The 27,094-nt window shown below is 49.6% G+C and overlaps 1 protein-coding gene across 1 annotated transcript; it reads left to right on the top strand.

The window, feature by feature from the left end:
• LOC102940605 (zinc finger protein 883) lies at positions 1–26,808 on the top strand. The gene is made up of 5 exons (XM_037879218.2): positions 1–196; positions 1,686–1,847; positions 7,943–8,069; positions 15,083–15,202; positions 19,002–26,808. The coding sequence occupies exons 2-5, from the start codon at positions 1,824–1,826 to the stop codon at positions 20,828–20,830; spliced, it is 2,100 nt and encodes a 699-aa protein (XP_037735146.2). The 5' UTR covers positions 1–196; positions 1,686–1,823; the 3' UTR covers positions 20,831–26,808.
• Positions 26,809–27,094: the final 286 nt, after the last annotated feature.

Genomic DNA, 27,094 nt, shown 5'->3' with positions numbered 1-27,094 from the left:
CCCGCCCGGGGGTGGAGGCGGCGAGCCCGGGGGTCTCTCGGGGGGCCGCAGCCGGGCTGCTCGCGCCCCTCCCGCGGCGAGCCGCTGCGCAACGGGCCGGCCCGGAGCCCGGCCCGCCAGGCGAGCCGCCCCGCGCCGGGCCCCGCAGCGCTCCGGGCTCCTGCCTCCGCCGCGGACCCAGTGCCCGTGCGGGGAGGTGGCCGAGATCGCGTCGTTGGGTTGCGTGGCTGAGGGGCGGGGGGGCCGCTCCTGGACCCGGAGAGAGCCGGGGTGGGAGTCCCCGGGAGGGGGTGGGGTGAGGCGGGAGTCCCCGGGAGGGCAGGGGAGGGGGTGGGGTGAGGCGGGAGTCCCCGGGAGGGGAGGGGGCGGGGCGAGGTGAGGTGAGGTGGGATGGGAGTCCCCGGGAGGGGTGAGGGGAGGGGGTGGGGTGGGGTGGGGTGAGGCGAGGTGAGGCGGGAGTCCCCGGGAGGGGAGGGGGTGGGGTGAGGTGAGGCGGGAGTCCCTGGGAGGGGAGGGGGTGAGGCGAGGTGGGAGTCCCCGGGAGGGGAGGCGGGAGTCCCCGGGAGGGGAGGGGGCGGGGTGAGGTGAGGGGAGGCGGGAGTCCCCGGGAGGGGAGGGGAGGGGAGGCGGGAGTCCCCGGGAGGGGAGGGGGCGGGGTGGGGGGAGGGGAGGCGGGAGTCCCCGGGAGGGGAGGGGAGGTGAGGCGAGGCGAGGCGAGGTGGGAGTCCCTTGGAGCTCATTAGGCCCTAATAGCAGCTCTGTTGCTGAAAATGTGAGTGTGCGAGGCTAGCCCAGGTCCCTACCGGACGGGCCGGACGTTCCCCCGGGTCAGTGAACAGGTCCCCGTTGAGACAGCAGGGAGCGATGAGCACAGGGTGGGAGACAGGGAGCCTGGAGATGCAATACTATCTCTGCACCAGGTCCCTGTGTGGCCTGGGCAAGCCACTGTCTGCCTCAGTTTCCCCAGCTGTTTACAATGGGGACAATAATACCTGATGGACAATTGTCTTGCTGCTATAAATTGGTTAATGTTTGCATCATACTTTGAACATATGTATCTGATTAGTTAGGGGCATAAGCAGCTGGTGAAAGTGTTCTCGGGGGGGACCGAGCCCACCCTGCATTCGCTGCGTAGCCGTGGCTCCTATCCCTGCTCCTGCCTGTTGGCTCTTGCTGCTTGCAGATTTGGAGGAGCTCACCACAGTATCACTTGAGGGGCATGTCTATGTACAGGTGGAGCTACCTCCCCTGCGATCCCCTTCGTGGCCTGGGCACTGCTGGATGCAGGGCCTTAGCATCTCTCCCTTCCTCCAGAACTTCTCCCATTGCTTCCCATCCGCTCCAGATCCCCAGCTACCCTCTCCCCCCCACCCACTCAGGGTCCCCCTCTTCTCCCAAGCCTCCCCACCCAGTTCCCGTCAGGATCTCCCGTTGCTGCACATGGTGCTGGGCTGTTTGCTCTTTATATTGGTTAAAGCTGCTGCCATATCCGCTATCACAGGGTATTCGAGCAGCCTATCTTATTCTCTCACATTTTGTGCCTGTGAAATTCCTGTTCCTTCTAAATTAAGATTGTTTGCCTACGTCCGTCTCTTGACGGTAAACTGTTTGATGGCTTGTTCCAGTGTTGCACAGAAATGCTGCTCGCCTACAGTCACTTATCCTTTGTTTGTGTTTTCCTGCAGGGTGAGCAAGGGGCAGGCAGCCCCAGCTCAGCAGGTGGGGGGAACTTGTCGCAGGCAGGAAGAGACCTGGATTCCGCACTGGCTGGCGAGCTACAGCTGAGAAACGAGCCCTTTGTCAGAGGAACATCAGGAAGGGAAATGGCTGCAGATGGCTCTGTTCAGGTAGGACTCCATCATGGCACCTCATGGGCTCTATGTCTGTGGGTAAAAGATACAGTGAAAATTCTAGCATAGCCCGTGGTTCTCAAATGCTGTAACGTGATCAAAACCAGTGATAATGGTAAAGATTATTAACTGTAATTAACAGGAGCGCCTTGGACCCAGTCACGGATCTCGGACCTGTTGTGCTAGGTGCTGTACACAGACAACATTCCACAGAGAGCCCACAATTCGAATGTCAGGCCACAACAGGTAGACAAAACAGACAGACAAGCTGGGAGGATGAGCTAAAACTAAGGCTAACAGAATTTAGCAGAAATGCAGAAATCACAGCTTGCCACTTGCCATCCACAGCCAGCCTATAGTGATCTGTTGGCATCATGAGAAAATTAGGCTTTAAGGAGGGACATAGAGGATCCTAAGTGGAAGCTTGATGAATTTTGACTTTAATCAACATTATATTTAATGAAACACTTTTCGTGCCAAAGTCTAGACACTTTGTATTGTGTCTGATCAGAGTCAGAATAAAACCATTGGTTTGTACTACATAGAAATCATTGGAAACAAAGGCCTGGAACCAGCAGTGGTGTTCAAAGGAGCAGGCCTTTTCTAGACAAAAATAATAGAGGGCAAGTAGCTGACACTGGAAACGATGAAAAGAATAATTTACTTCACTATTTCCAGGTTGAGGGGAACAAACGAATCTCTAGTATCCCAGAAATACAGAAAGACAAAGACATCCAGAATATCCCAAATCCCAAAACTTTCAAAATGGAAGGTTCATCACTAATGGATTCTATCTTATCTTACATGGCTGCCATTATCATGGTATCTGAGCACCTCAGAATCTTTAAGTCCATCCGATCACATAGAGGTGTTGTAAGGGAAGTGCTGTTATTTGAAGGGGGCACGGGAATAAAGGGAGAGAGACTAAAACTATGTCTACACTTAAAATGCTACAGTGACACAGCTGCGGCTGCACCGCTGTAGAGCTAAAGTGTAGACACTCGCTATAGCAATGGGAGGGGTTCTCCAGTTGTGGGAGTTGATCCACCTCCCCGAGAGGCAATTGCTAGGTCGATGGAATAATTCCTGTCGACCTAGCGCTGTGTACACCTGGGGTTTGGCCTGGTCTACTCTAAAAAATTAGGTTGACCCAGCTACATTGCTAAGGGGTGTGAAAAATACCTCCTCCCCCCCCCCCCCCCCCCCCCCCCGAGCCACATAGTTAAGCAGACCTGACCCCCAGTGTAGACCGCTCTAGGTTGATGGAAGAATTCTTCCATCAACCTAACTATCCCCTCTCTTTGGGAGGTGGATTACCTTCGCCAGTGGGAGAAACCCTCTGTCGAAGTAGGGAGTGTCTACACTGAAGTGCTACAGCGGCACAGTTGCAGTGTTTCAAGGGTAGACAAGCCCTAAAGTTGCCATAGCTCTGTCTCCCTGGGGTGTGGATTTTTCACACCCCTGAGCACCATAGCTAGGCAGATATAGGTTTTCAGTGTAGACCAGCCCTAAGTGACTTGCCCAGTGTCACACACGGTTTTTGGCAGACAGGGAATTGAACCCAGTCTCTTGAGTCCTTGACCATGAGGTTACCCTTCTGCTCTAGCTCCTCTAAAATAATCTAATTGCTCTGATTGGCCAAGGCTCTTTTATTCATCTTCCCTTTCACGGGTGGCAGGTATTACAGGCCAGGGGAGCCCATGCTCCCTCCTGCCTTCTGCTCTTCCCCTGTAGCCTGGGCTCCAGGGGGGCCAGGGCTGGGGGACCAGCAGCTGCGGTGGGGGCGTCTCTGGGCTCAGCAGGGGAGGGAGGGCAGAAGGGGTGGGGCGCCCCTGGGGCAGAAGGGGTGTGGCTGGGGGCCTGCCTCCCCAAGCCGGTGGTTCACATGCTGCCCATATTCCCTTTCCTGGTTCAGAAGGCGATGGGAACATAGAAGACATTCAAGAAATCTGTCTTCCATAGCTGTGAAGTGATTTCAGTCGCTTATCAGTGCTAGACCCAAAACCGCATCTTGAAGAGAATCGCATGAGTGAAGAGTGAATTCTAACCCTGCAACCAAATTCAACAGGCCTCTCCCCTGCTAAGTCTTTTCCTACAAACTGTGACATTTGGTTCATGTTGCCCTATCTGACTGGGCTTAGTACTGAGCTTACATTTCTTCCATATTATTTATTATCTATATTGTGGGAGTGCCCAGGAGCCTCTCTCATGGACCAGGAGCCCATTGTGCTTGGTGCTGTACAAACAGTCCTGCCTCTCTAACACAGCTACTGGTATAGCCGAATGCCAGTTCTGTTACGGGTAAGGTCAAGCAATGCTTCGGGTTTGAAGAGGAACAATTCTAAGTGTTCCAAATTCCATATATTGCCTGGAATTGTCTTAATAAGCCCTGTGGGACTGCTGGGCAGTGTTAATGCCACTTTTGGGGCTTTTTGAGCAAGGGGATAGAGCCCCCTTACAATGAGCATTTTACGAATTTCTCGTTCTAACTCTTTTTCTGTGTCACGTCTGCGGCTCAGACTATGGCTTTGATCCTCTCCACACTGACCCCCTCGCTCAGTTCCCCTCAGCTAGTGCATGGCCCCTGCTGCCCCTGCCAGGAAGCACTACTGAAAACATTACTAGAGGTAAAGTTTGTAACTTCGGGTTGCCGTGTATCCGACTGTGGCACCTAAGAGAGTGAACACATGTGCAGACAGGCTCAGGCTCTGCAGAGGCAAGAGGATTTCCAGGCAGTCTGTTGTCACTGTAATTTGGTGGCTCAGGATGACACAATATGGTTGCTCAATCTGAGCTGCACCCAGACTCTGGGAATTCGTGCCCTTCCCTTGGCTATTTTCAGAGAATGTGGCCTGGTCTATGGCACTCGGGGATATGAAAAATCCACACCCCTGCTCGGTGTAGCTAAGCTGCCCTAAGTCCCCAGGCAGGGCGAGGTCGACAGAAGAATTCTAGCCACCAACTCTCAGCCCTCCCGTCTGCATGGGTAGCATCTCCACTGAAGCATTTTAAGTGTAGACAAGCCCTGTGTCCTGTGCATGAGCCTTGCTCTCTGCCCGCATTCTGGAGCGGCTCCCTTTGGAAATTTTGCCCAGAGACCAAAAGTTCTGGTTTATGCCTCCCATTCACAGCCCCATCTCTTTAGGCAGTGTCCGTTTTCCCGGCTCATAGGGGGCTGGTCCTCACAAAAATGGGGAAGGAGGAGGGGTCATAACTGTGAACTCCCTGCTGCCCTCCCCAGTGTGAGTGCCAAGGTCTATGGAGGTCGTGCTACTTGAAGGGTGTGTGTGTGGGGCGGGGAGGGGGAACAAATGGGCAGTAGACCTCTCCCTGCCCCAAATGTGTGAGCAGACAGTAAATGCCCAAGGAAATGGGGAGGGACCAGCCACTCAGATGAATGGAGTGGTTCACTCCTCTCAGAGTTATTGTTTCAAGCTTTATTCACATCCATTGGGTTTTCTCATTCAACTGAGAACATCATATTAAAATGAATGGGCCACTTCACACACCTCTGAGCCTTCTGGAGTACCACCTCTTCTCCACACACTAGGCCCAAATTTGGGGTAGGGACTGTCTTCATTCCCTGCCTCCAGCAGGTACACACTCTCCAGGTCTGTCCCCCCCCTTCAGAAAGATCACCACTGACTCCATGCTGGGTCCCTGCACTGCTCCTGCACCCTCTCCCCAGCTCCTCAACCTGGAGGGTCCATGCTGACATCTGCCTCTCGAAGTGGAGGAGGGAGAACCAGGCTGTGATGGCCAGGCTGACAGGAGAGCTGATGCAAGATCTGTGAAGGGATGAACATGCAGCCTGTCCATTCTGTGGCCGAGGTAATTCTTGCCAAGGAGCTAGAGCTGTGGAGGATGAAAGCTGGGCTGAGGAACACGTGGGTGCTGAGAAATTATTTAAAAACAAACAAGGAAATCAAATGCCCCAAAACTTGGTTAAAGCAGAGTTAAGGTTGTCCATTGGTGCCTTATGCCCTGAACGGGGAGAGTAGCTAAATGTAAACCTCTGAAAACCAGAACATGAAGGGATAAAGTACATGCCACCCCCACAATGCAACCTTAACCCTGCCCTCTGAGCAGTGCCCCAACAAGCCAGTAACATGTACTAGCACGCTACCCACATAGATGCTCCAGAACCTCCTGGGGACAGAGCACACACGTGAGCGCTGCAGGACAGAGTCTAACACCTCTTTGCTCAGGTAAAACTCGGGTTTAGTCAGGTGTAGCAACAGGAACTACCTGCACCTGCTGTACGTTCAAACACGGAGCCTACCCCACACAGGTCACTCCAGACCTGCCACCCCTTTCACCCTTCCGAGGCATTGGTCTCACTCACCCCTCACTCAGCCCCAGCAGCCCACCACCAAACTGCTGGCGGTCCCCATGGCAAGAAGATGCCCTGGTGCATGTTTATGGACACGACTTACAAAATTCAGCACTGAAATGAGGCCTGGATCTCTCAAGGCGCTTGGGCACATCTCCTCCTATCACAGGAACAGCTCTGCCAAGCTGCTCCACGTATTCCCTCCACCATTCAGTGCAGCTGCACCTAACCCAGCAAACGCAGCTGCTGGGCATGCAGAGAAACGCTGGAATTCCAGTCTGTGGAGCACACCACAAACAATGACTTGTTCTCGTAGCCCTTTCTCCTATCTGCTTTTTGTTGGTTCATAGACACCAGCGCCAGAAGGAACTTAGACCGTCTAGTCTGACCTCCTGTGTGGCGCAGCCAGAGCATTTCATCCAGTTATGCCTGTACTGAGCCTCATACCAGACACCCTTCATCCGGCCTGATTTTTAACATTGTCAGCATGCAGTCCCTCATTGCTGATCAACTGTTGAGCTGATCAGCAGTGCAGGGAGGGGGCAGCTGCAGCCTCCTGTGGCTCAGGGACTGGGAGCGGGAGCATCTTATCACCCTGCTCCTCACGTAGGTTTTGTGGAGTCACAGCTCTTACTACCCATCTAGTTGTGGGCTCTGGGTGCAGAGCCACAGGCCCTTGCCATGCAGGGTGACGGCTGATCCTGCTTCAGAGAAGAGAGTGAGTCTACAGCCCCTCTAGCATCCACGTGAAGCATTGAGCTGAGGCATTGTCATGAAGCGGGGCGTGGGTGGTCAGGCCTTGTGGTGCGAGCTGGAGTCAGTGGCCAGGAATAGCGCAGAAGCCAGAGCCAGGAACTGAGCAGGGGTGGAACGAACTGGGTAGGGCAGGAACAAGGCAGGAGCCAGGCTGGGCTCAATCCTGGGAGCAGGGCAGGCAGGAGCAAGACCACAGCTGCAGGCATGTGCCTCATGGAGTAGCCAGAGATCTGCTCTTGGGCCTAAGAGCTGGCCAAAGAATTCAGCAAGCCTGTCAGGTGACCCTGCTGTGGCTCCGCTGTGCTCATCGGCTGCTCAGAGCACAGTTGTAAGTCCTCAGTCCTAGCTGGTATGGGGGGCAGGGGAGAAGGCCCGCAGGCTCAGGAGGATCCAGGCTTGGAGCGGAGCTGGGCAGGGGACGGACGGACACGCTGGTTCAGAGTGGTCATAACGGGGAACAGGCTTGGAGGAGCCTTGGAGGGGGAAGGAGGATGTGGCTTATGAGAGAGAGCAGGTGTGTTTGGTGGGGAGAGGGAGGTGGAGCTGGCAGTGCAGGGAGGCTTTTAAAGGCTCATTGGTGATGGGGCTGTGGAGAAGCAGGAAATGTGCACTCCTGGGGGTGCTCAGTAAAGAAATGGACGTCCCTCATCGTGTCCCTCATTTCACAGTGCATTGTCCCTCATCCTGAGGGTCACGTGTCCCTCATTTCGAGAGGGGTGGTGGCAACTAGTGCTGCCTTGTTGGGGAGTCTCTACTGTGAGAATGGCAAAGCTACTACTCACCATCCCAGCATCCCTTTGGGAATTGATTTTCTTCCATCAGAGCCCTGTGGGGACAAGCGAGGGCAGCGAGTGTGGGATTCACCTTGGATGCACCAACTGGAGTGTGTGCTATCAGTGTGAGTTACACACAGGAAAAGGTTCCCCTGCCGGGACCCAGGGCTGCCGCTGTCAGGATGTGACTGAAGCAAACCTTGCTGATCATGGTTTATTTGTCATTTCAGGGCCTGGTCACATTTGATGATGTTGCCATCTATTTCTGTAAGGAGGAATGGGAGGAGCTAGCGGAATGGCAGAAGGAGCTCTACAGGGACGTTATGAGGGACAACTATGAGACTTTGATCTTCCTGGGTAAAGAGAATTTTTCTTTGCCAGCTCTCACTCAGATTCAGTTCATGGTTATTTCCATGTGCCATTGATTTTTTTGTGCTCCACAGTGGAGGGTTGCACCACTGTAACTAAACCAGTTTCAAACTAGTACAAAAGCTGTGTGTAGACAAGTTCCATAGATTCCTCACATGTTCCCAAAATATAGCAGTAGCTGCAATATCTCTATTGACAGCATCTTTCAGTTGCAAATAAGTATTATATACTTCTTTACATTTAACTATGCATATAAGAAAAACTATACACTAAATATTGATTTAAAATCTGCTTCATTACGTATAACATGGAGTAATAGTTTTGAGAGGATTACAAGTTCCATTGTTAAGGACAACTAACTACACATATTTTAAAATGCAAGAATATTTAAAACCCCACACAGGTGACCAGGAGAAGCAAAATATTATATACCAGCACCAAGATTAACCCTCATTCACCACCCTTTACTTCTTCATAATGCTTCATATATATAAGCACTGTTGTTATGTGTTGATTGATGAAAGTCTTAAACACTGAGACCAGGTTGCTGCTAAAATACACTTTCTAATAGATAAGAGAGATCCCTCCCTGGAGTTTTAGGAAAATGGACTAAAGTCACACCTGCCAGCTCTGAAAACAGAGGTAGCTTCCTTTTGAAGAAGTAATTCTTAGATTCTTGCTCAACAAACCATCTCTGAATGATGACTAGAACCAAGTGAATGACTGGAATTTCTGTTCCACCGGAAACTGATATTTCTGATATTTCAGCATTTGTTTTCATCCCAAATCAGGGTTAAGATTTGTAATATCAACTGCATGGAACAAAAAAGTTCAACATTAAACATCTCTCTGTGGTGCTGCAGTGCCTCATGGGAGTTATAGTTCAGGTGCCTGATGGCCTCATTCTCCCCTATGGGCCAGTTTCCCTGGCTGGACTACATCTCCCATGATATACCTGTAGTCATCTATGACTCCCATGAAGCACAACGCTGCTTGGTCAGAGGGGAGGCCACATTGCATCATGGGAGATGTAGGCTGGCCATATCAGTCAGTACCATGGACAGTGAGATGTTGATTTGACACATTTTATTCATGTGGTTAAGGAGTTAGCTTATAAATTGTGCAGATTTAAAACACAGAGCGCCCCTGCATTCTGTACAGGCTCCCCAGGAGACATCAAACAAAGAGGTCACCTACATGCTACACAAGCTCCATTCAGTAAAACCCTCTAAAAATGAGAAGAGTGTGTTCAGGTATGTAAATAGGTGAGTGACTCAATCCATGGGCTTTGAAGGAATTTTTAATGCTGCCTCACCATCCAAACTTCTGAGCTCATCCATGTCTCTAGTGAAGGGGACTGGAACAATGTGTACAGTGGGGGTGCTGAGAGCCATTGAACCAAACTGTAAACCCTGCATATGATGGAAACCACTTCACACCAGGGGGCGCAGGAGCCATAATTCCAACACCTATGTACACACTGTATTCTGTACGTCTCCTCTATGTTAGGGTCCTCATTAGCATTCAGTATTGATCAGCTACCCATCTCACCTTCAGTGAAGAAATGGTGTTGGTTTCATGTTAGTTACCATTTGGTGCAAAACGAATTATTAGTGTGCCTTAGTCCTGTTCCCAGTGGCTTTGGGTCTAGATCACAAACTCCATCACAGCAGGCAGTAAGACCTGAGCCAGCAAAGTGCTGTAAGGATATGGTAGGACTAATCCCAGTGAAGTCAGTGGGATCACTCGTGCTTACAATTAAACATGTTCTTGGAGTGCTTTACTAGACCAGGACTTAATTCCACAAGTTGTAAGTAGCCCCATCAGAAAGTCCAAGGACCAAACTGATAGGAAAACCAAACTGCTCTTCCTTCAGATTGTACACTCACAGTACAGTGAGGGGGAAAGCACATCCTGCCTATAAGCTATCCGCTTTGGGAGCAATCAGAGGGCATCAGTCTCATGGTTACAAAAATTAATTTTTGCAGCCACCAAATTCCCTTAAAATGTCTAAGGGTACATCTACAGTACAAAATTATTTCAAAATTATTCTATTTGAATTTTTGGAAGCAATTTTATACATTCGGTCTTGTGTGTCCCCACTAAAGCGCGTGAATTCGGCGGAGTGCATCCATAGTACCGAGGCTAGCATCGAATATCGGACCGGTGCACTGTGGGTAGCAATCCCACAGTTCCCGCGGCCCATTGGAATTCTGGGTTAAGCTCCCAGTGCATGACGGAGCAAAAACATTCTCGCGAGTGTTTCTGGGTGTGTGTCTTCAGTCACTCCTCCCTCCGTGAAAGCTACGGCAGACAATCATTTCGTGCCTTTTTGGCGTGTAGACGCCATACTGCTTTCAGCAGACGGTGCACCGCTTCTCTCCTGGTACTATGAATCCACCTCTCATTTGCTCTTGACTTTCTATGTAATCTCTATAAGTATCTACTCTTCCTCATCGACCGCTGCCAACTCTGCTCAACCATCATGAACCAAGCAGCACAGCTTCCACTGCAAACTCTGCTCTCCCGCTCTTGCCACGCTACCAAGCTTCTCCATGTTGTCTGTCCTGGGCTCCCGCCGCCGTGAAAGCTACAGAAGACAACCATTTCCCGCCTTTTTTTGGCTATCGTGAACTGAACAGCACCTCTTCCGCTGCCACTCTGCTCTCCTACGTTTCGCACCCTTTTTCCAGGATTACTGGTGCAGGCACCATAGTGCGGCAAGCATGGAGCCCACTCAGATCTCCACTGCAGTTTTGACCATTGTAAATACCTCGCGCATTATCCAGCAGTGTGTGCAGTACCTGCAAAACTGGGCGAGGAAGCGACGACAGCGCGATTACTATACTGATGAGGACATGGATACAGACGTTCCTAGAAGCACAGCATGTGGCGATTGGGAGATCGTGGTGGCGTTGGGCCAGGTTCATGCCGTGGAACGCCGATTCTGGGCCCGGGAAACAAGCACAGACTGGTGGGACCGCATAGTGTTGCAGGTATGGGATGATTCCCAGTGGCTGTGAAACTCTCGTATGCGTAGGGCCACTTCCATGGAACTTTGACTTGCTGTCCCCTGCCCTGGAGCTCAAGGACACCGAAATGAAAGCAGCCATCACAGTTGAGAAGCGAGTGCCATAGCCCTGTGGAAGCTTGCAACACCTGGTCAGTCAGGAATCAGTTTGGAGTGGGGAAATCTACTGTGGGGGCTGCTGTGCTGCAAGTAGCCAATGCAGTCATTGACCAGCTGCTATCAAGGGTAGTGACTTTGGGAAATGTGCAGACCATTGTGGATGCTTTAATGTGCTGGGATTCCCTAACTGCGGTGGGGCGATAGACGGAACGCATATCCCTATCTTGGCCCCGGAACACCGGGGCGGCCAGTACATAAACCGCAAGGGGTACTTTACCATGGTGCTGCAGGCGCTCGTGGATCACAAGGGACGTTTCACCGACATCAACGTGGGATGGCCAGGAAAGGTACATGACGCTCGCATCTTCAGGAACTCTGGTCTGTTTGAATAGCTGCAGGAAGGGACTTACTTCCCAGACCAGAAAATAAGCATTGGGGATGTTGAAATGCCTATAGTTATCCTTGGGGACCCAGCCTACCCATTAATGCTATGGCTCATGAAGCCGTACACAGGCATCCTGGACAGTAGTAAGGAGCAGTTCATCTATAGGCTGAGCAAGTGCAGAATGGTGGTAGAATGTGCTTTTGGATGTTTGAAAGCGCACTGGCGCAGTTTACTGACTTGGTTAGATCAGAAGGTAGACCGAGGGAGGGGGGTGGGTACTGGGTTAGGGGGGTGGAGGAGGAGGGAAGCACAAGTCCAGAAACCAAATCAAAATTTCGGATATGCCAGTTTTCTGCTGTTTGTGCAATCCTCTGGGGTTGAGTGTGTGGGTCCCTGTAGCCTCTCCCCCCCCGCCCAATGTTCTTGGGCGTCTAGGTAAGGAGGCTGTGGAACTTGGGGAGGAGAGAGGGCGGTTATACAGGGGCTGCAGGGGCAGTCTGTGGTCTTGCTGCCTTTCCCGCATTAGATCCACCATACAGTGGAGCATGTCAGTTTGCTCCCCCATGAGCTTGACCATAGCATCCTGCCTTCTCTCATCGCGTGGGTCCCTCCTCTCTTCGTATTCATGTAACACTTTACGGGACTCCGCAGTTGTTTGCCTCCATGCATTCAGCTGGGCCCTATCAGTGCGGGAGGACTGCATGAGCTCGGCAAACATGTCGTCCCGAGTTCATTTTTTCCACATTCTAATCTGGACCAGCCTCTGGGACGGAGTAGATAGGGGCCCTGTTGAAACATTTGCACCTGCAGGAGGAGAAAAAGGGAGGGTCATATTTTAAAAGATACATTTTAGAGAACAAAGCGGACACTGTTTCTCAGTGAAACAGGCAATTCATAGTACACAGCACATGTTCTTTCTGTACAAGGTCTCATTTTGCCTCTTATACTGAAGTGCCTGCCACTTTGGTGCGAGTAAGCCATCACACGCGGCCGGGCAACAGAATTCAGCTTGCAGGCAGCCATGGTAAGCCCTAGGGGCATGTGGGGTTCTGCTTCTTCCGCATTCATTTCAATGCTTACAAACTGCCGGGCCCCCTTTCCCATAGCAAGCAAAGCCTGGTGGGTTTGCCATATAAAAGGAGGGCCTGCAAGCTCTCTGGGATGATCGCTTCATACAACACACATCCCCGCACCCATCACGTGGCTCCGATGAGGCTCTGAGCATGGATGAGCCCTTTAAACTAAATGCGAACAGCCCAGTGCAGCTGGGTTTCCCCCCACTGCATGGCTCCGATCAGGCTCTCACTCACCAGAAGTGCCTTCTCCAGGCTCATGGTCTGGGAGCCCGCCTTGGGAGTGGGGGAGGCTGTTGGCTCCAGCATTAAGAATAGTTCCTGGCTGGGGGGAAAACACATTCCCCACTTGCCGCCTGTGCACTGTCCTCCTCCTCCTTGTCCTCCAATAACTCATCCTCCTCACTCTGTGCAACTCCCCCATTGCAGGTGTCCATGGACAGTGGTGGGGTAGTGGTGGCATCACCCCCCATAATTGCATGCAGCTCATGGTAGAAGCAGCATGTATGGAGCTGTGACCCAGAGCGCCCGTTCACCTCCCTGGCTTTTTGGTACGCCTGAGCTTGCCTGAGCTCCTTGATTTTTGTACGACACTGCTCTGTGTCCCTGGAGTAGGCTCTTTCCGTCATGGCCCAGGAGACTTTAGCATATGTATTTGTGTTTCTTTTTTTGGAACGTAGTTCTGCCATAACAGATTCGTCTCCCCAACGTGCGATGAGATACAGTACCGCCTGTTTAGGCCATGCAGGAGCTCACCTGCGAATCCGGGACTGCGTGGTCTCCTATGATGGTGGACTGTGTTGATGGTCACCTGTGCTGATGGTGACTGTAGCGGGGTAGACACCTGCTCCTGCCCTGAGGGGCTTAGAACAGCCCCAGAGAGGGCTGTGGCTGGGGACAAGAAGCCTGGGCTGATTGGGGAAGGCAGCAACAGCTGGGGCCATGCCCCAATCAGGCCCAGCTGGCCCCTATAAGAGGCTGCGAGCCAGGAGTCCAAACAGACTATCTCTGTAGAGAGACAAGGACCTGGCTGCTGGGGAGCCTAACCAAGTGCCTAGAGTGGAGCAGGGCTGGGGGAAGGCCAGGGGAGCTGGGGAGCTCCGGCCTGGAAACACCCCAGGCTGCGGCCTAGTTGAAGGCCAGTTACGTATTGGGGTTGCAGGGGGCAGCCCGTGGGTAGGCAGAGGCAGCAGGTCCAAACCCCCCTTGCCTGTGAGGGGTGGCTTATATACTGCAGTCAGCCCCAGTGAACGGGGGCTAGATAGTGACTAGGCAGTAGCCAAAGACTGAGGTGAGGTTGGGGCTAGGGGGTGGGGAGACCCTGCAAGTGAGGGGTTACTGCCAGGGGGCAGCACCCCAGTGTACAAGGGGCACCGGGTCCAGGAGGGACATGGGGGCCCGGCGTAAGCGGGATACCGGAATGCAGAGGGCGCTCCAAGGCTGGAAGTAGAGCTAATTCCCCGGGCACCAGCAGGAGGTGCCACAGGGGTGAGTCACACATGCTTACAGTGACCAAATAGGAAATGAAATTCAAAAGTGCATCGGAGTTGAGTGTGTTTTCCACAGCGGTCACAAGGGAGCATTCTGGGATAGCTCCCGGAGGCCAATAATGTCAAATTGCATCCACAGTACCTGTAACCCGGAACTGCGATCTCGATTTTAGCTCTACTCCACTTGCTGAGGTGGAGTACAGAAATCGGATTAAAGAGCCCTTTAAATCGAAAAAAGCGGTTTGGTCGTGAGGACGGAATCAGTTTTATTTCAAATTAACTTGGCTAATTCCGAAATAACCACGTACTGTAGACCAGGCCTCGGATATCTGGTTGGAAAGTGTTCTGGTCTTTTCTTCCTGCAGAAAATGTAGATGAAAATGAAAAATAGGTTTTGTCAAAATATTCCATGGGGCTTTCCCCACCGAAAATCAACCCCCCAAAATATTTCTATTTGGAAAATGATGCTGCAGTGCCTTGGGAGTTGTAGTTCAAGTGTCCCATGCTCCATTTTGTTCTGTAGGCTGTGGTCCCTGATGGGACTATATCTCCCACGATGCACAGTGGTGTCCTGTCTTGTTGAGGGGAGGTGGTGCACTGGGGTGGTCACGTTGCTGTGCTGCATAATGGGAGACAAAAGTCCTGCTGGGGAGCCCAACCCGTAGAGGCGGATGGGAGCATGGGGCTCTGTGGCAGCTCTTCAGAATGGAAATATTTGGTTTTAGACATTCAAGTTTTCACCTAAACAACAGTTTCTGCAGCAAGCAGACCCTTCTCACCAAAAAAAACTGTTTAGTCAAAAACCCAATTTTCCCATCCCAAAAAGGTTCATTGGAAAAGTTTGTTTGTTTATTTTGTCCCCTAGAAAATACGAAATTCTTTATATTCGAAATGAGTTTTTTCTAATGTTCATTCTTCTCCAGTGCCAGGTCATGCAGCTACCAAACCTGCCCTTATCTGGCTGATAGAACAAGGGGAAGAGCCATGTGCCCAGACTTGCCAGGACTCAGGGGAAGGAGGCAGTTCTAGGCACATTTCCTCAGGTGAGTAACAATTTACACTTTAACAGTTATTTGCATCTTTCAAAAGCTGCCTAGTAAAAAGTTGGCTGATTCTGGCTTGTCTGGTTCTGACTCGATGTTTCCTCAAAAGAAGCCTTCACTGAAGTAAGGACTGACTAAAACTACTGGAGGACCAAAAGATTTGGCCTCGTTTTATCCTTTCATATTCCAATTTGCATACTAATAAAAATATGCATGTTAATTTTCAAAGTAATAAAATTTGCCACACAGTTTCCATAGTAATGAAAATTTGCATACTTACTTGCATAGTAATACACTGTGCATTCTGATTTGCATAGTAATAAAATATCCATGCTAATGAACCCAAGTGACAAGCCGTGGATCTGAACTCCCCCATACCTTGAGGGTGTTTGCAATCTGAAGTTGGACTGGCTTGCGTGTGGTCTCCATCTTCAGAATGGGTTAAACCAAAACTCTGGATCCAAAAAGCTAACATAGCCCCATCCTGTTAACTTGCATATCTAGCTCCACGCTCTTCTCAGCCCTGTCAGGCCTGTATCATTGTCCTTACTTATACAGGCTAAGTAATTCTCTTCCCACCCCCCTTCCTAGTTACAGTATGGTTGAAGTGACTTGTCTGGCACCTAAGCTTAACGAGCAATATAATGCTCACTGTTCTTGTGAGATATCCCCAGAAGCCCAGAGGGACACTAATAAACGTAATGAGCTCATGGCCATCTTTTTGAAGAATGCCCACTGACTCTGGGTACCTGAATCTTGGCACAAGGCACCAGGTGCCTTTTTTTCATGCTGAAAACCTCTGAAAAATCAGAAGAAAGATGTCTCCACTTGGGGATCCAGCAATTCAGGGACCCCAAATCAGTGGACACTTTTGAAGAGGAGGCTATGTGTACCTGCACTTCTTTGCTGGACAGTGCATACAGAGGGTCCAGCAGTGAGGTGTATAGCACTAGGGACACCTCTCTAGTTCCTTTGTTTTCATGCTTGCGGTCACTAAAGATCAGTGATTTTCAGGAGCGCGGTCCTAACCAAAGACAATGTGCTGTGTGATGTGATTTTGGATTGGGAGGGTTCTCTAATGGCTTGGATTGCCTTTCTTTTCTCTTAGCTGTTCTCCAGCAAGGAGCACAAACATGCCTACTCCTCACTGAGAAGAGTTGATTGTTGATGCAATCTATATGAATTTTATATGAGCTCAGAGGAACCGCCTCCTTCAATTGCAGTTGTCCCACAATAACTGGTTTTCTGCATATAAAAGCCAGGGCAGGTGTTAGGAGGTAGCAAGCAGGGCAATTGCCAGGGACCCTATGCCACAGGGGCCCCCATGAAGCCACATTGCTCAGGCTTTGGCTTCAGCCCTGGGTGGCGGGACTCAGGGCCGCGGTGTTCAGCCCCATGTGGTGAGGCTTCAGCTTTCTACACTGGGCCCCAGCAAGTCTAACGCTGGCACTGCTTGGTGGATACCCTGAAACTTGCTCATGGCCCCCCAAGGGGCCCCGGACCCCTGGTTGAGAACCACGGCCCTAGATAGCTCTCCATGTTGCATAGATAACAGCCCAGAAGAGAGTGGGGCAGGGAAAATGTGGGATAACCTTCTAATCAGCCAGATCAGTTAATTGGCTGATACTTGTCTGTCTGGGTATTTCAAAAGCTTCCCTCTTCCACAGGATTCCATTTGCAATTAATCTTCCTTAATCTGATGGTTGTAATATATATATTAGTTCAGTTATTTATTCTATTGAACACTTGATTTCAGGATTTCTTATAAACAATAAAAAAGGTCCTACAAAAGAATAAACAAGTTATCCTGTAGCATATTCCAGTTTACAGAATATTTAGCACACATAAGAGAGATTTTTCTAGGATTAATCAAATACTCTATAAAGGAATCCTATTCATTTTCAATAAATGGCAACTAAATTCCAGCTGGTGCTTGTTCTTGCAATATTGAGATTTAGGAACAATCAGTGTATGCTTGAGAGGTGTCAATTTTAAGTGTCGTCTGCTTGTACAAGACACACAAAACAGAGAAAACAAGTGGTCGTCTATGAACAGCAGTAGGATCATGATGCATTTATTAGCTGGTTGTTTAGAATTCCAGATTCAAGTTCAGTAAATAGGCTGCTGAGATATTCTGTTGTAGATGATGGGCAGCATTTTCCAAGGAGCCCAAGTCCCATTTTCAGAAGTGATTTAGGACTAGATCCACAAAGGGACTTTGGCACCAAACTCCAGTGGCTAGGTGCCACAGCGATCCTCAGAACCCCTTTTTAGCTTCTGCCCAACCCTGCAAGCGCCTGTGTTTCTGCAGGTGAAGTTCCCTGGGGGCTAAGTTTTTGCAGGCGGACAGGCACAAGTCCAGGTAACTCCTGAGGCTGCCAAGCTGCTCAGCATCCTAGCTCATGTCCAAGCCCCTATAGGATTCTTTAGCTAGGTGTTTCTTGCCTGTGGGGCCCAATCCAGTAGGTGTTCTCGTAGCACAGCTAACCTGAACAAAGCCAGCCCAGAACACCCAAGTGCTAGTTAGGGCACTGGTCAGAGGTTTGCACCCAAGTTCATGTCCGTGCTCCAATTCCGGCAGAGTGGGGATTTGAAAATAGGTCTCATCTCCCAGGTGAGTGCCCCAACCGCTGGGTTACTGGCTATAATGGGGTGGGGTTCTCAGTCTGGCTGTTTGTGAGAAAGGGCTGCCTTGGCTTAGGCACCGAACTTCAGGAGAGGATTCGCAGTTGTGAATCCCAGTTCTAATGACCTTTGAGCCCCAGCCCTCTCGTCAGCATTTCCTACTGGTTAACTTAAGCAGCAAAACGCCCAGCTTACTGTCTCCTGTAACTCGCATTCTTAGGTACCCGACTCTCGTGCCTTGTGTAGGGAGCCTGGACACCTAATCTGGGGCTGAGGATTCCAGTGGGCACCTCAGTCTCTTTGTGGATCTAGCCCTTAGGCCTAAGTCCCATTGACTTCAATGAGGTATGGGGCATGTCTACACTACAGTCTTAAATCGACCCAGGTTAGGTCGTTTTACAGCCACAGTGCTGTGCACCCTCACCAGGAGCACTTCTACGGATTGGAGAGAGACAGTGTGGGGGACTGAGCGCCAGGGGCACAGCTACCCCCCACAGCTTTTGGGTCCCTGCTGGGAGGGGGGGGGGAAGCCATTCAGGGCTTCTTGCCTCCGGCGGGGAGATTCACGCCCACAGTCTGGTTGGCTGCCATAGTCCCAGTGAGGAGCAGGGAACCAGGACCATGGGGAACAGCTGGGCTCCCAGTGGGGAGCCAGGGTGGCAGCCCAAGCCAGCAGCAGCCTGGGTGGCTGCCATGCTCTCGGCAGGGAGTGGGGAACTGGGACCACGGGGAGCAGCCCAGCCTGGAGTGGAGACTCCGCAGCAGCCCGGCTGGGGAGCCTGGAGCCAGCTTTCTTGTCAGTTTCATGGCTCCAGCAGAGACAGCCAACAGCCCATGTAAGTAATAGTGTCTACACAGACCCTGCTTTGCCCTAACTACACTGACATAAGTCCTACGCCTCTTGTGGAGGTGGAGTTATGTCAGTGTAGTAGGGTACTTACATTGGCAGGAGCAAGGCTGTAGCGTAGACACTGACGTAATTAGGTCGACGTAAGCTGCCTTGTCGACCTAACTCTATAGTGCAGACCAAGCCTAAGGCTCTGGAGTATCTAAATCATTTCTGAAAACAGGACTTACCATAAATATATTTATCTTAGGCATTTATGAAATAAGTTCAGTAGCCATTGAACTGTGTGCATGCACTAATTCAGCTCTGGGTTCCCCTTTATTCCAGCCAATGAGCTTGTCTCAAGAAATAATGACAAGGAGTCTCCAGAGAGGTTGGGCAAGCACAGGACCTTGCCACGAGCCAGAGCAAGTGCTTTCCCAGACTGCGACGGGGGTGTGGGCAAGGGTCAGCCTGGGTCAGAAGGACAGCAGGGGAAGCCAGCAGGAAACCGAAGCTGTGGAGCGAATCGGTGTGGCAGAGGGTTCAGTGAAGTGGAAGATGCCGCTGCCTCCGCGAGAACCCCCCCAGAGCAGAGGCTGCACTGCTGCATGGAATACAATGAACACTCTCCTCGCCCGTCGCATGTAACCTCTCACTTCAGAGCCCATGCTGGGGAGAAACCCCATAAGTGCCCCACCTGCGAGAAGGAATTCAGCCGGCGTGCACACCTTATTCAGCATCAGCAAGTGCACACGGGTGAGAGACCCTACAGCTGCCCCGAGTGCGGGAAGAGCTTCAGTCGGAGCTCAAAGCTTATGGAACACCAGAGACTCCACACGGGGGAGAGACCCTACAAATGCCCTGAGTGCCAGAAAAGCTTCAGCCAGAGCTCCAGACTGATCAAACACCAGAGAATTCACACGGGGGAGAGGCCCTTCAAGTGCACCAGGTGTGAGAAGAGCTTTGCAGAGAGCACGAGCATGCTGCAGCATTACAGAGTCCACACGGGAGAGAGGCCCTATACATGCGGCTACTGCCAGCAGAGCTTCAGCCGAGGCTCGCGGCTAGCGGAGCACCAGAGGGTCCACACTGGGAAAAAGCCCCATCAGTGCGGCGAGTGCGGGAAGAGCTTCGGGAACCGCTCAACCCTCACCACCCACTACAGGACCCACACGAGCGAGAGGCCTTTCACGTGCAGCGAGTGTGAGAAGAGCTTCAAGCAGGGCTCGGCGCTGATCGCGCATCGGAGGAGCCACACCGGAGAGAGGCCCTTTACATGCACAGAGTGTGGGAAAAGCTTTGCTCTGAGCTCACACCTGATCAAGCACCAGAGAATCCACACAGGGGAGCGACCCTTCCAGTGCCCAGAGTGTGAGAGGAGCTTCGTGCGGAACTCACACCTCACCGAGCATCGCCGGATCCACACAGGGGAGAGACCCTACCAGTGTCCTGAATGCAAGAGGAGCTTCCGCCGCAGCTCCCGGCTCATTGAGCACCAGAGGATCCACACAGGAGAGAGACCCTACAAATGTCCCCAGTGCGAGAAGAGCTTCAGCCGCAGCTCGGCCCTCAGCGATCACCGCCTCCGAGTCCACACGGAGGAGGGCGCTGTGGAGGAGGACAGCCCCTCTGATCAGCCGAACGCCCCCAGGAGTGACCCTGGAAGGGAAAGACGCTACCAGTGCGGCAAATGCGAGAGAAGCTTCTTTCGGAGATCCCATTTTGTTGAACACCGCAGAGTCCACACAGGAGAGAGGCCCTTTAAGTGTCCCGAGTGCAAGAGAGGCTTCCGCTCCAGCACAACCCTAACCAAACACTCCAGAACCCATACAGGGGAAAAGCCTTACAAGTGTTCTGCATGTGAGAAATGCTTTGTCCACTGCTCCAAGCTGATGGCGCATCAGAGGAGCCACACCGCAGAGAAACCCTTTAAATGCAATGAGTGTGAGAAAAGCTTCACTCAGAAGTCGGGTCTCATAGATCATCAAAGAATCCACACGGGAGAAAAACCTTATCGATGTCCCACCTGTGAGAAAAGCTTCAGCAGGAGCTCGACGCTCATTCAGCATCAGAAAATCCACATGACAGACAAACCCTATAAGTGTCCTGAGTGTGAGAGAGGCTTTAGACGACACGCACATCTGAGAGAACATCAGAAAACCCACGCACCATAGGAACTGGCAGCATTTAACACAAAGAGCTAGCCGTTGAAGGCAGATGTGTTCCCGTGACCTCTGAAAGGCAGCGTTCGGGAAGTGCCATTGGCAGTATTTCTAGAGGGTGGAAGGCTTGTTTCATGAAGAAAAAAGAATAATAGTATTTTGGGACAATTGGGAACGAACAAGGAAATTCCATGCAGAAAACTAGTGCTGTGGAACGCTGAGGTTGAGAAAACAAGCTGTCCGAAGTCAGGCAATGCAGAGTTAAGTGCGGTCCTCTTGTGCTTATCCCTTTACAAACAGGATTTCTCTTGATTGTAAAAAGATTTGCCAATTAATGTAATTGATGATACAAACAATAATTTCTTATGCAGCCCTACAGACAATATATTACAGTATAGCATAGCTGAGTCAAGAGGGTTGGCTAGATTTTTTTTAAGTCTCAGTGAGGTCTGCAAGACAAGCGAAGTTCAATGTTCAGTGACTACACAGTAGCAAATATTGTAAACTGACTGGCACGGAGCGTGAAGTGATCAGGTGTTTGAGGTTCTCAGTGGCAGGGGCATGAGAATGAAGCCCTTACTCCCACTGTGGTGAAATTCACTTCTCCGCAAAAGGCCAGCATCATGTACTCCCTATAAGGGCTTAAGTGGTACATAAGCCAGGCACGGGCCTTCTGCATGAAATGAATTTCCCCATCTGAAGACCCCTGACTCATGTGAGTAGTACGCCAATGTGAATATTTGCACAGTTGGTTCCCATAACAGGGTGGCAGTTCTCTTCTACTGGAACCCTGCAAAAAACCGTCTGAGTGGGTCCGGCTGACTCATTGTGCTGCCGCATGTCCTGTTAATTTCCACCAATGCTCTGGAGGCCTTCTGGGCACAGGGAATGAGAGTCTGGGATGCAGAAGGTCCTGCCGGGATTACGCAGCCTTGAGGAAAAAGCTTACACTGAGGTTATGTTTTATTGTTGCAGCTACTTGTTAAAAAAAAAAAATTGCCAAATGTTTTTGGATGGGAGATAACTTAACTTAATTTGGAAACAGACTTTCAAGGGAAATTTTGTTTTTTTTCTAAGTTTCTTTCTACACCTGAACCATCTCTCTGCAGCCATCAGGACTAGAAACTTTTTTTTAAAGGTGATAACTGAGAACCTCAGTTTATAACCTGATTCCAGCCATTGGGCTTTAGGAAAGGGACCTAAATATTACAAGGCTTACCATCTGGCAAGACTGCTAGTCTCAGCTATGGGTGTTCAAAACATTTCCATCAAGAGTGGAATAGTGTTTGCTTTCCTTGAGCATTTTTTTTAAACTGGAAAACTTTCAGTTTTTGGAAGCTTTCAGCCAAAAAATAAGCAGTTTTTGACAAAGTCTATCTTTTCTGGGGCAAAGTTACATAAAAGTGAAAAAGATCAATTTTTCATGGCAAAAATCCCATGAAAGAGCAGCCCGCTGCCTAGTGCGCGCCCTGGAGCCTGAACCCACATAGCGAGTTTCTTCTTCTCCCTGCCCCTGTCAGCAGCCTTTCTGGACACCTAGTGGTTCACCACTTCCCACAAGTTAACCCTCCAGCGAGTTCACCCTTTCAGGTACCAAATCCCGAGTCAAAACCACAGTCTCAGTATCTGTGGGCCCCCTGCTTGGGCCCTCAGGCCTTCCCCTGGGATTCTGAAAACAATGACAAATCTAACAGTGTTACCCAGCGTCTCCAGCCCTGGCACACTCACCACCTTAGTCCATTCCAGTCACTCAGTCCTCACTGCACCCTCTTTTGTGGTCACCACACCAAGAGTCTTCATCTCCCGCAGCCTCTGTTTACTTCTGGCCTAGTTTTCCTACCTCCTGCAACCACCTCGGTCACTTGGGCCTCTTTGCAAGGACTCATGCCTCTCAGCCGTTAGGGCCCACTGCTAGCAGCCTGGTCAGTGCCCTTCCTGGGTCCTCGTTCCTTCTGTCAGACCCAGGACTTCCTCCTGGCTTCCCCCTACCTGCTGTTGGGCTTCCTTGATAATTTTGCCCTTCCCCAGGTGCAGCAACAGCAGGGCTAATTAAGGCCTTGTCTGCATCTTTAACCCATTCCTGAATCCTACTTCCCTTACATGGACTCCCTGGGAGCTGTGTGTATGTGTGTGTGTGGGGGGGGATTGACCCCACTCCCCCATTCCGGGCAGCACTAGTCCAAGATAGTACAGGAGGGTGACCCAGAGGCTCACGTAGTCACTTTGAAGTGGATAGCTGCTGCAGCTCAGTGAGAGAAGGCATCCTAGAATATCATAGAATCATAGGACTGGAGAGGACCTCAAGAGGTCATCTAGTCCAGTCCCCTGCACTCATGGCAGGGTTAAGTATTATCTAGACCATCCCTGACAGGAGTTTGTCTAACTTGCTCTTAAAAATCTCCAATGATGGAGATTCCACAACCTCCTTAGGCAATTTATTCCAGTCCTTAACCACCCTGACAGTTAGGAAGTTTTTCCTAATGTCCAGCCTAAACCTCCCTTGCTGCAATTTAAGCCTATTGCTTCTTGTCCTGTTTTCAGAGGTTAAAGAAAACTATTTTTCTCCCTCCTCCTTGTAACAACCTTCTGTGTACTTGAAAACTGTTATGTCCCCACTCAGTCTTCTCTTCTCGAGACTGAAAAAATTGGGTTTTTTTTAAATCTTCCCTCATAGGTCATGTTTTCTAGACCTTTAATAATTTTTGTTGTTGTTCTCTGGACTTACTCCAATTTGACCACATCTTTCCTGAAATGTGGAGCCCAGACCTGGACACAATACTCCAGCTGAGGCCTAATCAGCGCAGAATAGAGCGGAAGAATTACTTCTCGTGTCTTGCTTACAACACTCCTGCTAATACATCCCAGAATGATGTTTGCTTTTTTTGCAACAGTGTTACACTGTTGACTCATATTTAGCTTGTGATCCACTCTGACCCCCAGATCCCTTTCCCCAGTACTCCTTCCTAGGCAGTCATTTCCCATTTTGTATGTGTGCAACTGATTGTTCCTTCCTAAGTGGAGTACTTCGCATTTGTCCTTACTGAATTTCCTATTTACTTCAGACCATTTCTCCAGTTTGGCCAACTCATTTTGAATTTTAATCCTATTCTCCAAAGCACTTGCAACCCCTCCCAGTTTGATATTGTCTGTAAACTTTATAAGTGTACTCTCCATGCTATTATCTAAATCATTGATGAAGATATTGAACAGAACCGGATCCAGAACTGATCCCTGTGGGACCCCATTTGATATGCCGTTCCAGGTTGACTATGAACCACTGATAACTAGTCTCTGGGAGCGGTCTTCCACCTAGGTTGTATTTCCCGAGTTTGTTTATGAGAAGGTCATGCGAGACAGCATCAAAAGCCTTGCTAAAGTCAGGATATATCCATCTGGCCTCTTTGGTGATGGGATGCACAGGCTGCTTACCAGGCTTTGGATGAGCGCGAGGTCATAGAGCCTTTGGGAATTGGGACTAGGTTCAAAATATCTTAATCCCCACCCATCCCTTCCCCATCACGTGACCTTTCATTCCCGCTCGCTGGGTTTATGTCAGTCACATGGCTCAGGTTGGTGGATTGTCTTTATCCAGGGCTGCTTTGCATAACACAAAAGGAATCCTGAGGCTGATTGGTTCCTTATTCAAAGGCCAATTTGATAGCAACATAAGAGTAAACGTTTATAAATTAGGTCTGTCGATTAATTGCAGTTATTAACTCATGCAAGTAACTCAAAAAAATAAATCGCGATTAATCGCACTGTTAAACAATAGAATACCAGTTGAAATTTATTAAATATTTTTGGGTGTTCTTCTACATTTTCAAATATATTGATTTCAATTACAACACAGAATACAAAGCGTACACAGCTCACTTTATATTATTTTTGATTACAAATATCTGCACTGTAAAAATGATAAACAAAAGAAACAGTATTTTTCAATTCACCTCATTACAAGCACTGTGGTGCAATCTCTGTATCGTGAAAGTGCAACTTACAAATGTAGGGTTTTTTGTTACATATTTAATTAACGCATTATTTTTTTAACAAGTGTCTTCAGCATGGAAGCATGTCCTCTGGAACGATGGCTGAAGCTCTGAAAGTTTAGGGCATCTGGCATGTAAATATCTTGCGATGGCAGCTACAACAGTGCCATGCGAACTCCTGTTCTCACTTTCAGGTGACATTGTAATTAAGAAGCGGGCAGCATTATCTCCAGTAAATATAAACAAACTTGTTTCTCTTAGGTTTCAGAGTAGCAGCCGTGTTAGTCTGTATCCGCAAAAAGAAAAGGAGGACTTGTGGCACCTTAGAGACAAACATTTGTTAGTCTCTAAGATGCCACAAGTACTCCTTTTCTTTTTGTTTCTCTTAGTGATTGGATGAACAAGAAGTAGGACTGAGTGACTTGCAGACTCTAAAGTTTTACTTTGTTTTGTTTTTGAAGGCAGGGGTTTTTTTGTACATAATTCTACATTTGTATGTTCAACTTTCATGATAAAGAGATTGCACTTGTATTCGTTGAATTGAAAAATACTATTTTTTTTACAGTGCAAATATTTGTAATCAAAAATAAATATAAAGTGAACACTGTACACTTTGTATTCTGTGTTGTAATTAAATATATTTGAAAATGTAGAAAACATCCAAAACTATTTAAATAAATGGTATTCTATTATTGTGTAACAGTGTGATTAATCACAATTCATTTTTTTAATTATGTGATTAATCACGATTAATTTTGTTAATTGTTTGACAGTTCTATTCAAAATTCAGTGTCATAAAGGAAGGTGGGTTGCATTCAGGCAGCTGCCATCTCTCTGCAACACAAGGAGTTATAGGCCAGGTTTTTAAAGGTATTGAGATGCCTAACTGCCATTGAAATTGATGGGAACTAGGCACATAAGCACCTTTAAAAGTCTGGGCCCATATGCCTGCTGTTAGCTGCCAGTCCAGTTCACAAGCACTGACTGCTTTCCCCTAGGTACTCTTCGCACTGGGATCCTTAGATCTTGCCTGCACAAGAAAGGTGCTGCAGTTTAACTTAACCTGATTTTGTTAAATCAGGTACAGCTACAAATGCCTCTTAGGCAAGGTAAAAGTGGCTCATTTGGGTTTAACTGTAACCTGTTCCCCGTTGACTTAAGCTAAACCAAAATAAGCTGCTGTTACTGAGTGTGTCCAGGGAGGGTTTTGCATTGATTTAACTAAATAGGCATAAAATCACATCTACAGGCCTTGTTTCCACCCAGACATAGTGCTGCGTCAGCCATAGCAGTATAGCTAAGGCGGTACACCTGCCCCTCACGGGGATGCAGTTAAACCAGTGTAAAGGTGCTTACAATGGTATAGCTTATTCCATACAGGAAGGGGAATAAATTATACTCTACTAAGGCACTTTATACAGTATAACGCTCCACACTAGGTGTTCTACCGTAGAACTAGATTGGTAAGAAATCACCTCCCTCTCCCCACCTGGCATAGTTACAGCCGTACAAACACTGTGCATACAGACAGGTTTCAGAGTAGCAGCCGTGTTAGTCTGTATCCGCAAAAAGAACAGGAGGACTTGTGGCACCTTAGAGACTAACCAATTTATTTGAGCATAAGCTCTCGTGATGAAGTGAGCTGTAGCTCACGAGAACTTACGCTCAAATAGATTGGTTAGTCTCTAAGGTGCCACGAGTCCTCCTGTTCTCACTGCGCGTACAGCAGGTCTTCAGTGAAGCTTCACTGCACCTTGCTTGTGGCGATGAGCACTTAGTTTGGGGGCGGGACTGCAGGGGTTGTGAACGTGTCTTGCAGGGAGAGTCATTCCCATTTCAAACATGACTTTATAGATGTGGGTCTCACAGCTTTAGTATATAGAGAGTGGAAATAGCAACTGAAATGTATTTATAATCCTTTCCTCTCACTTGTGTCCAGCCCCCTTGCATGTAAGTGTGATGGTTGTTTTGTCATAATGCTGTTTACTAAAGCATAAAATGCAATGTGCTCGCTCTGTTGTGTATCAGCATGGAATGGGCAGGTTCCTTCCCTACCAGCAAAGAAGAGCAAGGTGCTTTGAGCACATCCCCAGATTACAGGCAACTGTGCCAGACCATCCAGGGGGGAACAGCCATTGCCGTTCTTAGGGCACAGTACCAGCTATGGGACAAAGCAGGCCAGTTCAGATCCTGACTATGACCAATGTACTATGTTGACCCCTCTACAGTCACCACAGCCTCTTGCTCTGTCACCTACCGCAGACCCATTCATGCCCTTTTCTCCTGACCA

Source organism: Chelonia mydas, chromosome 15, assembly GCF_015237465.2.
Source record: "Chelonia mydas isolate rCheMyd1 chromosome 15, rCheMyd1.pri.v2, whole genome shotgun sequence".
NCBI classification, from domain to species: domain Eukaryota; kingdom Metazoa; phylum Chordata; order Testudines; family Cheloniidae; genus Chelonia; species Chelonia mydas.
Note: the sequence above shows the minus strand (reverse complement) of the source record. Positions and strands in the feature narration are given on the sequence as shown.

Bases quoted from the DNA above. Each gene is read 5' to 3' on its own strand.
- LOC102940605 (XM_037879218.2), top strand. From the start codon at position 1,824: ATGGCTGCAGATGGCTCTGTTCAG. The intron at 1,848-7,942 runs GTAGGACTCCAT...TTGTCATTTCAG, and splicing joins CTGCAGATGGCTCTGTTCAG to GGCCTGGTCACATTTGATGA. The intron at 15,203-19,001 runs GTGAGTAACAAT...CCTTTATTCCAG, and splicing joins TTCTAGGCACATTTCCTCAG to CCAATGAGCTTGTCTCAAGA.